The sequence below is a fragment of the Anopheles funestus genome, chromosome 3RL, assembly GCF_943734845.2.
Source record: "Anopheles funestus chromosome 3RL, idAnoFuneDA-416_04, whole genome shotgun sequence".
Lineage (NCBI taxonomy): Eukaryota > Metazoa > Arthropoda > Insecta > Diptera > Culicidae > Anopheles > Anopheles funestus.
The window spans coordinates 20,920,509-20,937,258 of record NC_064599.1 but is presented as its reverse complement, the minus strand read 5'-3'; the positions used below and the strand labels follow the sequence as shown (position 1 = coordinate 20,937,258).

The 16,750-nt window shown below is 40.3% G+C and overlaps 2 protein-coding genes and 1 long non-coding RNA gene across 4 annotated transcripts; 1 reads left to right on the top strand and 2 right to left on the bottom strand.

Moving 5' to 3' along the window:
- Window positions 1–738: 738 nt before the first annotated feature.
- On the bottom strand, window positions 739–4,894 carry LOC125770101 (23 kDa integral membrane protein). Its single transcript, XM_049439342.1, has 3 exons — window positions 3,301–4,894; window positions 1,494–1,997; window positions 739–1,420 (listed from the first exon to the last, which is right to left on the bottom strand). Exons 1-3 carry the CDS (start codon window positions 3,397–3,399, stop codon window positions 1,274–1,276), a joined length of 750 nt encoding a protein of 249 aa, XP_049295299.1. The 5' UTR covers window positions 3,400–4,894; the 3' UTR covers window positions 739–1,273.
- Window positions 4,895–5,906: 1,012 nt separating this feature from the next.
- LOC125770104 (uncharacterized) lies at window positions 5,907–10,741 on the bottom strand. The gene is made up of 4 exons (XM_049439346.1): window positions 10,157–10,741; window positions 9,047–9,256; window positions 8,709–8,959; window positions 5,907–7,047 (listed from the first exon to the last, which is right to left on the bottom strand). Exons 1-4 carry the CDS (start codon window positions 10,208–10,210, stop codon window positions 6,936–6,938), a joined length of 627 nt encoding a protein of 208 aa, XP_049295303.1. The 5' UTR covers window positions 10,211–10,741; the 3' UTR covers window positions 5,907–6,935.
- Window positions 10,742–10,853: 112 nt separating this feature from the next.
- Window positions 10,854–11,994, top strand: LOC125770106 (uncharacterized). Of its 2 annotated transcripts, XR_007419147.1 has the most exons (3): window positions 10,854–10,936; window positions 11,370–11,546; window positions 11,635–11,994. It is a non-coding gene; the product is annotated as an uncharacterized LOC125770106 (long non-coding RNA). The 2 variants fall into 2 exon arrangements; XR_007419146.1 differs by lacking the exon at window positions 10,854–10,936 and having other exon boundaries at window positions 10,960–11,546.
- The last annotated feature ends 4,756 nt before the right edge of the window (window positions 11,995–16,750 follow it).

Here is a 16,750-nt window from a genome sequence, read left to right as displayed (position 1 = left end):
CAAATGCATTCTTATGAAGTGCTTGTAGACATATTTTGTCAGCTCGATCATAGACATAAACTTTATCAAACATTGCAATTGCGTTGCATTTTATACGCACTACTCATGAAAGTGCATGATCACTTTGATAAAAGTGCATAACCACTTCAGCATTGTGTAAGGAAACCTTTCCTAGTTTTGCCGAAAACCATCTCGAAATTATAAAATCGACATCGTTAGTCATTGAAACAGCATCTTTTTCCTTAGATTTAAAATTACGATATCGAAGAAATGCAAACCAAAAACTACTAAAGCTAAAAATAAACCAAAATAGTAAAAAATATCGTTTTTAACGGACGTTCAAGTTTTGAACATTCCATTTAGATACTATTTTCACTGGGAGAGTGTAAATGACGTTTCTCGGAGCAATCCGAATACCCACGGAACAAAATCCAGCATACCCACAAAACAAATTCAAGTCTATCGAATGAAAATTTTTCTGTCACCGTTTTGCAGCAAGTTTTGAACTATTCAAACGGATATCGAACAAACATTTTCGAAATTTAGCAGATATACCTCACGGTATATCTCACGCGATGTCTATTTGAATGGTAAAGGTAATTTTGGACCTATTAAGATAAGGCTTTTTCACAAAAATGGCTTCTACTCGTGTAATAACACACTTTTCAGTTTTCAAATTGTTGTCTTATTTAATAAACTCCATGTCCGTTCGATTTACTTTAGCTAATGTTTTCTTTCCAACATTCAACAGTAAATATACCAGTACAGACTAGTATTAGTTTGAACAAATCTTTATTATCTACTGTTTGCTTCATAATTTGCACAATGGTTGTCTTTTATATTGCTTACATGGAAAACATCTTCAAACCATCACATGGGGGCCTGTTTCAGAATGGGAAATGTTACTCCACTATCGCCAAACACGCCTTCTGAAGTCATCATCTAAGCAGTGATAAGCGACATATTTTTCTATAAGCCTATAAGGTTTAAATAGCATAGAATCAACTAGCGTATCTTAAACTAAAAGAAACGATCGTAACAGTTTTTTGTTTATATTTGTATACTATTGGTAACTGTTCATAATTGCTTCGAGTTGTAAAGGATCCTGCTTTAGTTGTCATTTATTCAAAGGATGTGCAAATATTAGTGTCTAGTGTAGTGTGTGGGTTTAAGATCAAAGGACTCATTTTTACATTCATTTCTTAATTTAAAATTTCTCCACTTTTAAATTTTTAAAAATTTTACCCCATACAATAGGCCGCTAATCGCACATTTATGCGTGACTTCTTTTGATGGATGATGACAACCAGCAAGCGAAAAATACTCCCAACAGTTGAAATATGGCGATTGCAAATCCAACAGCAATCAGAACGACAGCATTTTTGTGGAAATGATCCTCTAGCTTCATCAAGCATCCCTCCTGTGGAATGAAATCATTTTGCAATGCATTACAAACATTTGGAAATAAACAAATTACTCGCGCGACTACTCACCTGATAGTAACGATCCATGAACAATGGTGGAGCATTTTTGCAATCATTAGTTTCCGGTTCGATCAGATCTGGCTTGCAGCAGGAAGCAGGCATCGTTTTGTTTAAGTTATCGTACCAATCCTTCGGCCCTTGAATACCGCAGCACATCATCTTTCGGTGCACGCTGTCCCAAGCCACCATGTCAGCGTTGTTATGCCGGGCGATCGACTTGTCCAGTTGCTTTCTCAATGCGTCCTGTAAATCTGCCTTGAAGGCAATCGCCGCTATTGCTACGGCGACCTCAATCAGGAAGACTATCAGCAGGAACACGGCGAACGCGTTCAGCAACTTCGGTGACTCCTTAATAGCTCCGTAGCAACCGAGCGATGCTACCAAAAACACAAACGACCCAACAACGATCAGCACGACTGGCGGGGCCATCAAGCGGTCCTGCACAAAGTGCTGATAATCGTTGACATCTACCAGCACAACAATGCCTGCGACCAGCAGGATCAGACCTGAAATCTACAAACCCCAATATGGCATTATTCAGGACATTCTCCACATCATTAGCTCGATAAATACAGATAGAAAAAAAGACCACCCCAAGGTGAACAGAGAAACACAAACAAAACCTAGCCAGCGATCGCCTGATGGATGTTTCATCGACCTAAATATGGAGTAGGCAAACCGAAAGGCCGAATTGGTTTGCTGGTAATGCGTTAAAATGCGGCACCAGTCATTTACTTCCGGTCAACGAAAATCTATCAACGCCATATCATTAATCATGAATAGAGTTCCCTGCGAGATTCGGCCATGCCCAATGATTCTCGTCATTGGACATCATCACAATAACACGAGCGTTCTAATGTACTTGTTAACCTACGGGTTAGCTCGACAGGTCATGTATTATTAATATCATTTGTTGCTGAAAACATAACTAAAGGCGATAAACATGGAGAGCTACGAAAACGAATCGAAATTATGTTCTTATTGATCGGCGTTTGAGGTCACAGATATGAGAGTTTTTCGTTGGTTAAAATCTAACACAGCGAATTTATTAACGTTGAGTAATTTTGACATCAACTAAAATGACGCCTTAGACTAACATTTTGGACAATTAATAATTTTTTCGATTTTTTTTATATTTTCTCTTTTCTATAAGTTCTCAATCGCTGTTCATCTTCTTCATGGATTTTTTGTCCACTAAAGTTAAGTATGCCAAATAGTCGATTTGTCTGTCTGATATATAAAGGAAATGCCTAGATGAAGTTTGATACCGGTCCTGTCTTATGAAGATCGTCGCCGCTAGCACTAACCCATCATCCTAAGTATTCTAAGCCTAAATATTTAAGCTTTCCAATGTTTGAACTTGTTATTTCTTTTCTATCTTCATTTACCTACTTCTATATTTGAAAGCTTCCTCTATGCGCAAAATTCATCCTTATTCCTTATGCCGCAATAAAATCATTTCTTATCTCAACCTACTTTCTTCACTTTACGATCGATGCATTAGCGCTTCAGCACGATACGTTCTGTTGCTGGTTCTCCAGATGCTCTTTCGTCAACCTTTAAGCATCAAGGGCGTACCCTTCTTCTCTATCATGCAATTATACAATATCACTTATTATTGAGGTCAACCATGCGATAAACCAATGGGTCAGTGATTTTTCCTTTGACTTAATTTTCCCACAAGCACGCTTATGCAAATGTTCGAAACGCGCAAAGACGTGCAATGGGAAATTATTTATTCTCAAAACCATAAATTCAAACAGCAAAAACACTACGCGGATAATCCGTTTAACACCCTTGGTTAATATTTACTTACCGCAAAGATGAGATTAAACACAAAGAGCAAATATTTTATGGTGGTTGTCCCGCAGGAATTCATCCGCTCGCGTAGGTTATCCATTACCTTGGACTTCATTTTGTATTAAAGTAACTTTTTACCACTTTTGCTGAACAATTTTTGAACAACTTTCGTTCACGTTCACTTAAAAAGCCACTAAAACGTTTTGCACTATAATTCCAGTGAGATTTGCTTTAAAAATCAGTGACTTTTTTCACTATCGCTTCAATGCTTTTCTCTTCCTAATGGAGGGTGAAAATGTTTTTTCACCCCAAAAAGTATCACCGGAGTAAACCAACAAATCCTTTCGAGCGCTCAAACCAAACTGACCCAGCGGGGACCTGTGGTCACTAGAATATAGCCCGTTTATTTCACCCTATGTATTAGAGGACGCTTCAGGCTTTTCAGGCTTCGGGCCCAGGACACACGGGCTTGCTTTAGTGTGTTTGAATACCAATACTATCACACCGTACCTTCGTCATGCAGGATCGCGTGTGCCACTTTTGGGCCCTCTTCAACGAACGAACGCACGCAAACATAAGCTCCACAGTGAACATGCGTCGGTCAACTTGGGTGCTGTACATCACCAACATACACTCACACAAGTCCAGTTAGAATCATTACAAAAGGTCCTTATATATTAGGCGAGTTAGGACCTCATGCTTTGGCAGTGCTCCAGTGCTCCACGGTGACGAATGAGTTTAAATTTGGGGTCAAAGAACAACCCACGCTGCAGTCAACCACCACGTTTCTATCCCTCCCTTATTTCACCCACTGTACATTGTACCCACTTGGAACGGATAGCATCCGCGGAAGGGAATAATTACCTTTATAGTCACCTCTTTTTTCCAAAGTCCAAATTTCATAGCCAAATGCCTCCAAACACCAGGGCAGACACATTCTACACTTTCCAGACACATAAATTTGCTCCTGATTTGAAGCGATTCCCGCTGACATTGACTTATTTCTGAATTTCTCTCACTCGTGCCGGGTTCATGTCATTAAGTTCGGGGCGGAACTTTTTTTTAAAGAAATCGTTTCGCGTTTTCCCTTTAATCTGATGCTCATGAACGCGTTCGAGGTCAAGTGTATTAACCTCTTGGTAAATCGCGAGATTGATCGGAATAGAATAAGATTTGTCATCGTACCGATGGTAACCGAAGCGTACCAAACCGTGCAGCGCGAGTCATCTCAGCACCAATCTTAGTGGAACCATAATGTGCTGTTTCATTTTTGAGACCTTTAATTGAATAGGTGACGAAAGTGAGAAAACGAAATTTAATCATTAGCTTAAATCATCAACATGGGCACAATCAATGGCAGGCAAACGTGTGAAACGAACTTAATTGTATGTATTACTCTTTTCGGTGAGGTTCAAGGACATCAGATATTTAATGTGGAAGTACATTTTAAGCAATATGTAGAATAACGCTACTAAGCATGACAATACAATTAGGAAATTACCAACTCTAACTTATAAATAAATCTTGGTAAGTAAATGAAGAAATAAAGGAATGTTCGCAATGGCAGGCCAACCGAGAACGAAATGAGTAGCAAGGCTTTCGTGAGTTTTATAACGTGAGTTGAGTAAGAAAGTAATCAGATCGACCACCGTATAATATATGTTTAGCATGTCCATCCAAAAACAAAAGACATGAAAAGCATTATATACATCCTAGTACACCAAAAGTTGGGTGTTTGAAGCTTATCTGGACCGATACTTCGTAGTCTAATAAGCTCATAGGCAGGCCAACAACAATCTTTTCTAGACAAAGACTCAAATTTCTCCTAAAACAAGGTTGAATATGTTATGGTGAAGAGGCAAACCGTAAATTCGTATTCTCGGCTAGGTTTACAACATATCATGTAAAGCTTGCAAAACGAAAATACTAGAAAAGACTTGGACGTGAATCCTTGATATGGAACCTTGAACAGATATACATTCTTTAATGATATGTCTTAGATCTATCCTTAAAACTAGGTTTATAAAAAACTTCCACAATTAAAATCATAATTTGAGCAATCGAGTAGAAAGTTGGAATAGAAGAAAACTGTTATAAACTAGTAAGATTGAGGAACTCATGGGTTCGTGCCTTAACGTTTAATCTAATACACCGAAGATTGTGGCTACGATTTTCATCTGCATAGGATAGGAAGATCCTCTCTAGCAAGGAAGGAATCTACTTCATCTATGTTGAAGAACTACTCCCTCGTGAGTTCTATTCTGCCATTTATAACTTTCCTTGGCTTTAATAACTCAAAGCGAGATAATCAACCCTGGGTGCTGGGGTACAGCTCAGATGAAATTTGATCAAATGATCTGCCGAGAAAGAACGGCATAGCTCCGGTTTGGTAAAAGAAAGAGATCTTCTTCTTTTTATGTTGAAGAACTACAGCCTTATGAGGTCTTTTCTGGCATTTCCCACCTCCTTCATTTAGAAGGAATCCCTTCATTTAGAAGGAATTTAACGAAAAAAAATGTGTTATCTTAAATAGTGGCAGTCCCATAAAAAAACGAGCTGATGTTATACTTGTTATACTAGCTGTTATACATTGTCATCACATCCATACGCGTTCAAAGCGACTTCATTTTACCATAAATTTATTTTATCAGACCAAAACTGTGTGATATCTTGTATTGCATCATTTTCAATATGTTAAACAAATGTATCTCTCTGTAGCACTGAGTGTCCTTGAAGGTCAGTCTACCATTAACCACATGTCATTCTTAAACAAACAAACCCAACCGAGCAACGGTCTTTATCTGATTCCGTCCAGACGGTTGTCCATTACGTTCCCAGCAGTCATCTCGTCTTCGGCCAGACAAAAAAAGCGGAAATCCCATAAACACAAACACACACGTAGAAACAGGCGCTCAGGTGTACACCTGAATCCTTCCACAAAGAGTTGCCCAGGACCAAATGGAATGGTCGTTCGGAAGCGAAGTACCGTGTTGGAATTTCAGCTTCCAGGCAAACAGTCTTGCAAGACATTTCAAACCCACCAAGCTGTTTCGAACATTTCGCTTTGTCCAAATGCCGCTGGCCTGGCAGGGGACAACTTTATTTACACAAAAACGTACTTACAAATGAACAAAACAAAACTAAAACAGTTTAATAGTGGTGAAGGTGAAGAAGGTGTGGTCGTACGGAAGTGGTCGGTGGAAATTGTCAATGGAATCGTTACGCAGGTGAAAAACCAAGCTTTTCACGCAAACAAGTGCTTACGACGCTGGGTGCTCTTCTAGCAAAGGAAGAATCGTTTCCTTTTTCCTTCAGTTGAGCTTTTTCCTAGAATCGACCCTTCTTGTATACAGGGAGGGTGGGTTTGGTTTCTATTGTTAGTTCTTTTACATATTCAGCGTTACATAGCAATGCTTCAGAAAATTAGCTTTTCTTCTTCTCCATGGAGTTAGAACGGATATTGTGGTACCAGTTCGATGAACCTAAACCCACACGAAGGCGTTTGGAAGGTGTCGCTTTGGAACTTTTTTGTACTACGCAACGATCGTAGATTATCTTCGCAAAAAAGAAACTTAATTAATCGTTTTTCCCTCCAACACAAACACACACACACAAACAACATTAAATAAAAACAAAAGTTAGAGCTGGTTTTTAGAACACCATCAGTCGGACCGCAAAGAATGAAATTGTTATGGTAAGCGCAGCTGGCATGAGCCCCTGCTGTCCACTGCCACATTCCTGTTCCGGCTCATCAAAAGGTGCTCTGTGAAAGGAGGAAAAGGACGTAAGGAAGGAAACGAAGAAGGATGTTAGTTGTGGCATGCTTGCAAGAGAGGTTGGTTAATCCGATCACTTCACACATATAGCAGCATATTAGACACAAAACCAACACACATAAAACAAATCATTAAAACACATCTAAACAAACAAAAAGGCAACAAGTAATTAGAACACAAGTTTTACTGCGCATTTGATTGCTGTGACGTTTTAGGTGCTTGCAAGAACAAAACGTAAAACAAATAAAGAAAAGCAATAAAACTAACTGCGAACTACCTAGTTGTAAGGCATAAGAAAAACTCATATTTCAAATGACAAAAGCCTTTGCCGACATTTAATATGATACAGAGCTATCTATCACACACGACATCATCAATTCAAACTGATCCAAAGTTACTTGTGCGCGACTTATTGCCAAGCAAAATGTTAATATTACCAACCTACACCGGTTACTCCAGGGATACGGTATGTAAATGATAATTTTATGTTAATAAAACCATGGAACGTTGAAGGTATTCGCACCGCTAGTATGTAATTATCCGACAATGAATGAATCAGTGAACTTGGTAATCATGGTACGAAATAAGTGTGTCAAACAACAATGTTCGATATCGATCGATATCACTAAAAGAGCATGATCGACGATTAATTTACACGGAGATGTAAAATTTCGGTTTCGAAAATGTTGGACTAACTTTGAAATTTCTCGTCTTCAACTTCTTATATGTTGAATGAGATTTTTATCTTCCCCCTATAAATAAAGCAAACCCATTCTCCTCATGTTTTGCATTCGTCGAGCGACCTTTCCATTTCTTCAGGTCAAGGATATCCTCATGATATCCCCATCGACTTCCCGTAAATGTTTCTGCATATCGGGAATGGTAGGCACAGGCGCTTGGTTGCGTACCCCGTAACATGCTGTACCCCACGTGCCCTGTTTACGTTTTCATACTCGAAAAACAGGTTTTCGATAGGTGACGATCTACCTCGTACGGTTGTAACTATTTCTGTACGATAAAAAATAAACCACAGAACACGTTTTGTGACAGCCTTCACTCTCTTTCCGCCAAGACTATGTGGAGTATGAACGCAAAAATTAAAAAGACGAACATGGCTACCTCAAGGTTAACTCTACGATCAAACTCCAGATCACGATTTAACACCAAAGCGGAAGTGAACGATTGTAATGCAATCAAGTTGAGATGGAATCATAAAGATTTTGCAAATTTACATATGGAACATAAGTAGAATGACACAAAGCACTAACAACCTTGATGAAGCTGCAGATGAAATTTCTGGATCATTGTATTGCAATAGAAAACATGTTATGGTTTTATGGGAAATAATGGTGCCAGGATCAGTTTAATGACACACTCACACATAATCCGACAATTACACTACACAAGCTATCTTAAGAAGATGTTAAAGAAAGCCAACTAGTGCACTGGGTTGGTGTTTCGTTTGCTTTTTTTTATATTATTTTTCCATCTTTACTTTTAGCCCAACGTGTAGCCGCAACAACGATAGTAACGAACACAAAACACGGAACATTAAGGAAAACATAACGCCACTAAAGGACACACAACAGAGTAAGAAACAAAACATAAGCAAAAGGGAGGGTACGTAGAAAGTGGGACCGATATTTACACAATGCCGATCACACCGCAGGCTACGCGTCCACCAGCATTTCCAGTTTTCAGCGAGTCCGGATGGTTCGTCTTTCCGAGATCATCCACCTCAGCGTGGATGACGATCGCACGGCCAAGAACGCTGCGGGCACCATACAGTGACACTACCGTGTCGGAGTAGGATGTCTTGGCGATTCCATTGTCATCGGCCGCAATATTACCGAGATCACCGACATGACGCACCTGATCGTTCGGGGCACCATGGCTAACCTGCAAATATCGATCGGCATACGTTCCAAGCAATCGTTAATGATTGGTGCTGTCTGACACGCGTATCTTGGCGCGTTGCGTTATTACCTTATCTGGATTGTAGTGTCCACCGGTGCTTGCACAACCGTCCGTCAGATCACCCTTCTCATGAATGTGGAACCCGTGCTTGCCAGGTGTGAGACCAACGACGTTGATCTCGATAAACACTGGTTCGGTGCACGAAGGTTGCGAGATCGTCACATTACCGCTGACACCTGCAGTACCTTGCAGGAAAACAATTGCCTTCCTGGGCTGGTCCTGAAAGATAAAATTATATGTTTAGTGTAAGATGGAGAATACGATTCTATACTCTGTAATTAAATTGAAATGATTAGATTCACTTAGACAATGAAGGAGATTAAAATTAATTCTTCATATCAGTAAATGTGCCTGAAACACTTCAAAGAAATAAATAGCAAAAATCCCGGTTGTCTGCCAGACTAATCCAATGTTAGTCAATGAATTCGACAACAATGCTTAACCTCTAAGATGCATTTTGCATCAATTTGGCGGCATTATGGGCGTTGGTTTTTGCAGCTTACGAATGCAAGAAAAAAAACGGACACTAAACCACACTAATTGGACAGCGTAGCGAAAACTGCATAGGAGATCGCTAAGAAGAGCTGAACATGCAAAAAAGCCAACACGCGCCAACTTTCGGCAGACCAAGATCAAACGTCATCACCATTTTTTTTTCTGTTGTCTGCCACAGCTTAGCCGCCAACTGTTGTCCAGTTACGGATGGGTCATTTGTTTACATGGGTCTCTAATAGAGTTAAATTGCCCTGTGACAACGTCAGCTTCAGCTCATGCGTGCCGCGACAATGCCGTCCCCCCCCCGATAGTGGAGAACATGTCTATCCGTTTATCAGCTGTCTCGGAACAATAGATTGGCGTGACGAGATTCAGCTAAGCGTGCCTCGGCCGCCCTACCGAACCAGTCGTATCCGTTTCGTACAGTAGATCCGTATCAGCATTCAGCTGATTGTAATCAGTTTGTGCCACTTTGCCGACGGTCCCATCACAGCAGCTTCACACGTTTTCACACAGACCTCACACCTTATTTTTGTTGTAAGAAATGCACGCGAAACTTGCGAATTCGGTGGTGGGCATTTTACAATCGGACGGATGGGATGTTTGCGCTTTGGTTGAGCTCACCTTTGCCAGCACGACGCACAGTACGGTCGATAGAGCAATTAGCACCTTCATCATGTTGACTCCACGCAAAGCAAACTAGCAGATCACTAGCAAATAAGTTACTTAAGCAAAACTTAAATACTGCACGAGAATGGAACGAATGGCTCCTGAAGTACTTCAACTGAACACCTTCGAGTCTCGTCAACGAATGGATGCAGCGGCAGGTTTCAGAGCAAAACCGACCCCTAGAGCACAGGCCCCTCACACACTAGAGTTCCGCGGTGTGGTGGTACAGCACAAAAATTGACTCTAAATTGTCTCTCCCAACGCACTAGGGTATCACCATCATCATCATCACTAGCAACACCACCACCACTAGTATCAGTGTATCACGATATACCGCGGCTTCCAAAAAAGGGTAGGAAGGGATACACACTTGCAACACAGTTTGCACACAACGCACACCTTTATCGTTTCATCTCACCAGACCCCGCCAGAACGAAGATTATGACGCGACGTGACGCGTGAACCTGGACCACGATTCGGTGCGACTGTGTGCAACCGAAAACACCGGACTAGATAGCGTATTTTCCAACTCTCGGACCGGTCTTCCCACTCGACCACACGCAGGGTTGCGAACGCATACGACCGTCAGGGTCGAACAGCACACTACACAGCCGCTTGTCTGGAAGCACGCCGAAGCGGAATCATACACGAGTACTATGAACACGCGTATGGATGGAGACGTATGGACAACGTGGAAGACAACCTGTCGCTGCTAGCGCGGGAAAGGATTAGAAGGTGTGTAGGTACGAACTAGAACAACGGTGTGGAGGACTGGTTTGAACAACGACTCACACTTGATCGATTGGTTATGAATACACAAACATACCATAATTGGATAACCGGTGCGGTTGGCACAGGTTTTTGAGAAATTATCACACTACAGTGATGATGAAATTTGAAACTTTTTTAATACATTCCAAAATATGGCTAATACAACATTAGTACAGTTCTCTTTATACACCTGACATCATGCGTTCTTCTTCAATTCGAATTGTTATCACCAAAGAGAATAGGAAAAGTTTTATTACTTCTATCAAAGTTCGCTCGACTTCCGTCAAATATTATCTGGCAATTGATTAATCATAAATGCGATTGGTCTTGTATTTTTTAGCATATGTACAACGACCTCAATATACATAGCCCCCCTAATCTGCTTCATCCATTATAGAAACCTTCGCCACACAACACAATCACACACATCAGGTGACATGTGGCCGTAGGCACTGGACGACCTCTAAAACTACCCGGCTCATTCCACCAGAGAACATCTACAATCCTTTCGAACAAGCATGCAAACACCCGTTTTTTATGACTGAATCGATCAAGTACTATTACCGCATCGCCGGTGAGTTAATAACAACTCTGAACATCATTACCCCCGAAAAACATGCAAAATTCTAACCGATCACTCTCGTGTCATCGATTTATTATAGTGCGAGAAAGCTACGCCACTGATCTTCCCACACCGATATAATCTCTGATTGGCGATTCCACGCACAAGTGCGATTTGCTGCCGCTTACAACGTGACTTTCATCCATCGGAGCTAACTTCACGATGCTTCCGGTCGGAACAACCCCCACGAAACGCGGAAACGACAATGACCTTTTGTCTAAAGCATAGCAGCACAGCAATCAGCAAAGGTCATCTAGTCCGAGCGGCAAATAGGTGAGTTCTAGAGCCCTAACGATCAGTGCTATTAGCATCTACCGCGAAGCGTCATCGCCGGGAAATTGTATCATGCTGACTACTGACTGTGTGCGAGGGTTGAAAGTAAAATTTTAGCAACACTTTGGAGTTTCTGTGTGTTTTTTCCACCGCCTAATGATGTGAACTAGTTACACAGAAAGAAAAGGGGTACACATCAGCAGTCTTGACTAATCAGCAGACACAAAGGGGTTTTTGGATCGATAATTTTACACTACAACAGGTTCACGCTTATGATTGTCGATAAGCTTTGTTCAGTATGATTTTATTCTAGCTCTGCTTTACAAAAGCTCGCATTATGGACCATGATTTTTTTTAAACTATGCTTTCTTCACATACATCAACAAATAAAAGAAATTAAAAGGCTTCAATGCATTTACTATTGATGGACGGTTCCTGAGTAATACTGGTTGAGATCCAGTTCGATATCCTATCCGATTTCTTATGCTACATTCGATCTGAATTCAAAACTTAAATAGACCAATCGATCAATAGCACTAGTCCTTTGTTAATTCTTTGCTAAAGCCTTACGACAGTTATAACAGTGCTAATCAGAAATATTTATGCGTTTGTCGTGCAGTGTCACAACCGCCATACCGGAAATAGGTGAATCTAATTAGTTCCAAGATATTGTAGGCTCATATTTTATGGGCATCGTCAGAATCGTGCACGAGTTCTATGAGTGTTGACCTCGAATGCACGTAAACGAGATCGAAAGTGAGAGAATACGCGCCCGACACAAATCAACGGCGGCCCGGTGGTGCATGTGAAAAACGGCACACACGGCAGGACCGGGTTCAAATCCCATCCGGACCGTCTCTCCGTAGCATGGGCGGACAATCCTGCTAAGTGTAGTGTTGGGTCAAGAGCGAAAGAGGTACCTCAATCGCTCCGCTCATCTTATTGTGCGCGCTGCCGTACAGCCCACGCGAAAAAGAGGTAGCTCCGTACGGAGCGCTACACACAGGAGCGATTGTGCGATGCGCTCCCAGAAGCGAAGTTTCGCACCACAAGGAGCGCTACACAAAGGAGCGATTGTGCGATGCGCTCCCATTTGAAAATTTCCTAAGGCTATAGCCTTACCATTTTTTGAGCAATATAGCAAAATAAAAAAATGATATATTTTAATGCGAATTAGTTCCAATAAGTTTCTTTTCACTCAAATAATGCTTTAAACACAAAAAAGACTAAAAAATCGGAAATAAATTTTAAAAAAATTTCAACTCAAAAATTTCATAAGGCTTACCCCTTGCCATTTTTTTGAGAAATTTTGCAAAAAAAATTAAATTGATTTATTTTAATGCCAATCGGTTGAAATAAGTTTCTTTTCACTCAAATATTGTTTTAAATAAAAAAAAAATAAAAAATTTAAGAAAATTTAAAAAATTCTTTAAATTTGAAAATTTCATTAGGATCATTTTTGCACCAAGTTTTGCCTATAACTCGGTCGGTATCCAACGGATCGCATATCTTTAATCTGTGGTCGATAGATGGCATCAATGGCTACATTTTCTTCTTGGACGGCCATGCCCTCAGATGTCTGTGTCAGAAGTTATTCGAGGAACCAAGTTCCATACCCTGTTTGAGAAAATGTAAAATTTTCCTCATTTTTGCACCAAGTTTTGCCTATAACTCGGTCGGTATCCAACGGATCGCCAATCTTTGCCTGTGATCGATAGATGGCACCAATGGCTACATTTTCTTCTTGGACGGCCATGCCCTCAGATGTCTGTGCCAGAAGTTATTCGAGGAACCAAGTTCCATACCCTGTTTGAGAAAATGTAAAATTTTCCTCATTTTCCACGAAATTTTGCCTATAACTCGGTCGGTATTCAACGGATCGCATATCTTTAACCTGTGGTTAATAGATGACACCAATGACTACATTTTCTTCTTGGACGGCCATGCCCGCAGATGTCTGTGCCAGAAGTTATTCGAGGAACCAAGTTCCTTACCCTGTTTGAGAAAATGTAAAATTTTCTTCATTTTTGCACCAAGTTTTGCCTATAACTCGGTCGGTATCCAACGGATCGCCAATCTTTGCCTGTGGTCGATAGATGGCATCAATGGCTACATTTTCTTCTTGGACGGCCATGCCCTCAGATGTCTGTGCCAGAAGTTATTCGAGGAACCAAGTTCCATACCCTGTTTGAGAAAATGTAAAATTTTCCTCATTTTTGCCCCAAGTTTTGCCTATAACTCGGTCGGATCCAACGGATCGCCAATCTTTGCCTGTGGTCGATAGATGGCATCAATGGCTACATTTTCTTCTTGGACGGCCATGCCCTCAGATGTCTGTGCCAGAAGTTATTCGAGGAACCAAGTTCCATACCCTGTTTGAGAAAATGTAAAATTTTCCTCATTTTCCACGAAATTTTGCCTATAACTCGGTCGGTATTCAACGGATCGCATATCTTTAACCTGTGGTTAATAGATGACACCAATGACTACATTTTCTTCTTGGACGGCCATGCCCGCAGATGTCTGTGCCAGAAGTTATTCGAGGAACCAAGTTCCTTACCCTGTTTGAGAAAATGTAAAATTTTCTTCATTTTTGCACCAAGTTTTGCCTATAACTCGGTCGGTATCCAACGGATCGCCAGTCTTTGCCTGTGGTCGATAGATGGCATCAATGGCTACATTTTCTTCTTGGACGGCCATGCCCTCAGATGTCTGTGCCAGAAGTTATTCGAGGAACCAAGTTCCATACCCTGTTTGAGAAAATGTAAAATTTTCCTCATGTTCCACGAAATTTTGCCTATAACTCGGTCGGTATCCAACGGATCGCCAATCTTTGCCTGTGGTCGGTAGATGGCACAAATGGCTACATTTTCTTCGTGGACGGCCATCTCCTCAGATGCCTGTGTCAGAAGTTATTCGAGGAACCAAGTTCCATACCCTGTTTGAGAAAATGTAAAATTTTCTTCATTTTTGCACCAAATTTTGTCTATAACTCGGTCGGTATCCAACGGATCGCCAATCTTTAACCTGTGACCGATAGATGGCACCAATGGCTAAATTTTCTTCTTGGACGGCCATGCCCTCAGATGTCTGTGCCGGAAGTTATTCGAGGAACCAAACTCCTTACCCTGTTTGAGAAAATGTAAAATTTCCCACATTTTTGAGCAATTTAGCAAAATTTATAAATGTGATATATTTTCATGCAAATTTGTTGCAATGTGTTTCTTTTCACTCAAATGATGCTTTAAATTAAAAATAGAATAAAAAATCAGAAAAAAATTTTAAAAAATTTTTCAACTCGAAAATTTCATAAGGCTTACCCCTTACGATTTTTTTGGGAAATTTTGCAAAAAAAATTAAATTGATTTATTTTAATGCCAATTGGTCGCAATCTGTTTCTTTTCACTCAAGTAATGCTTTAAATAAAAAAAAGAGTGAAAAATAATATAAAAATCAAAAAATTCAAAAAAATAAAAATTTACCAAGGCTCATTTTTGCACCAAGTTTTGTCTATAACTCGGTCCGTACCCAACGGATTGCCAATCTTTAACCTGTGGTCGGTAGATGACACCAATGACTACATTTTCTTCTTGGACGGCCATGCCCGCAGATGTCTGCGCCAGAAGTTATTCGAGGAACCAAGTTCCATACCCTGTTTGAGAAAATGTAAAATTTTCCTCATTTTCCACCAAATTTTGCCTATAACTCGGTCGGTATTCAACGGATTGCCAATCTTTAACTTGTGGTCGATAGATGGCATCAATGGCTACATTTTCTTCTTGAAAGGCCATGCCCTCAGATGTCTGAGCCAGAAGTTATTCGAGGAACCAAGTTCCTTACTCTGTTTGAGAAAATGTAAAATTTTCCTAATTTTTCAGCAATTTAGCAAAATTTATAAATGTGATATATTTTAATGCGAATTTCTTGCAATAAGTTTCTTTTCGTTCAAATAATGCTTTAAACACAAAAAAGTGTAAAAAATCGGAAAAAAATAAAAAACAAAATTTCAACTCGAAAATTTCATAAGGCTTACCCCTTGTTTTTTTTGGAAAATTTTGCAAAAAAATTTAAATTGATTTATTTTAATGCCAATTGGTTGCAATAAGTTTCTTTTCACTCAAATAATGTTTTAAATTAAAAAAAGAATAAAAAATTAGAAAAAAATAAAACAATTATAAAAATTTGAAAATTTCCTAAGGCTGTAGCTAGTGGGTCAAGAGCAAAAGAGGTTTTTCAATCGCTCTGGTCATCTTATTGTGCGCGCTCCCGCACAGCCCACGGGAAAAAGAGATAGCTGTATCGCAGGAATCGCTCCTGCGTGAAGTGCTCCTTGTGGCGCGAAACTTCGCTCCTGGGAGCGCATCGCACAATCGCTCCTGTGTGCAACGCTCCTTGTGGAGCTACCTCAAGCGCACCGCACACTTTAGAGAGCGAGAGCGGTGCGCTCCGCTCTTGCAAAAGAGCTACTTGACCCAACACTAGCTACGTGGTAAAATAAGTCTTGATAACTCTGAAGGTAAAATAAGTCAGGCCGTTCTAACCGAGCAAAAAAAATCGTACTGACGAATACTGATTGGTGAAATTGTTCCACCATGTAAGAACACACCGTTGAGCTTTCAAACTTAAAATTAGCTTTTACCTGACAAAATTGTAAAACTGCGCTGGAAGTCCATGGAAGAATCCATGGCGCTAAAGTGACCAGTTCATGCATTATTTTTAAGGACATTCTGGTGATAATTACAGTTTTTCATTTACAGCATGCGATGTCTAATGAATTCTATTTCACTAGATATAGCGAAAAGATCCGGTGCGCTTTAATTCGCATCAATTGCAACCATTCACATCATTTACAGAGCCCATAAAGGAGAAACAGAAGCAACACT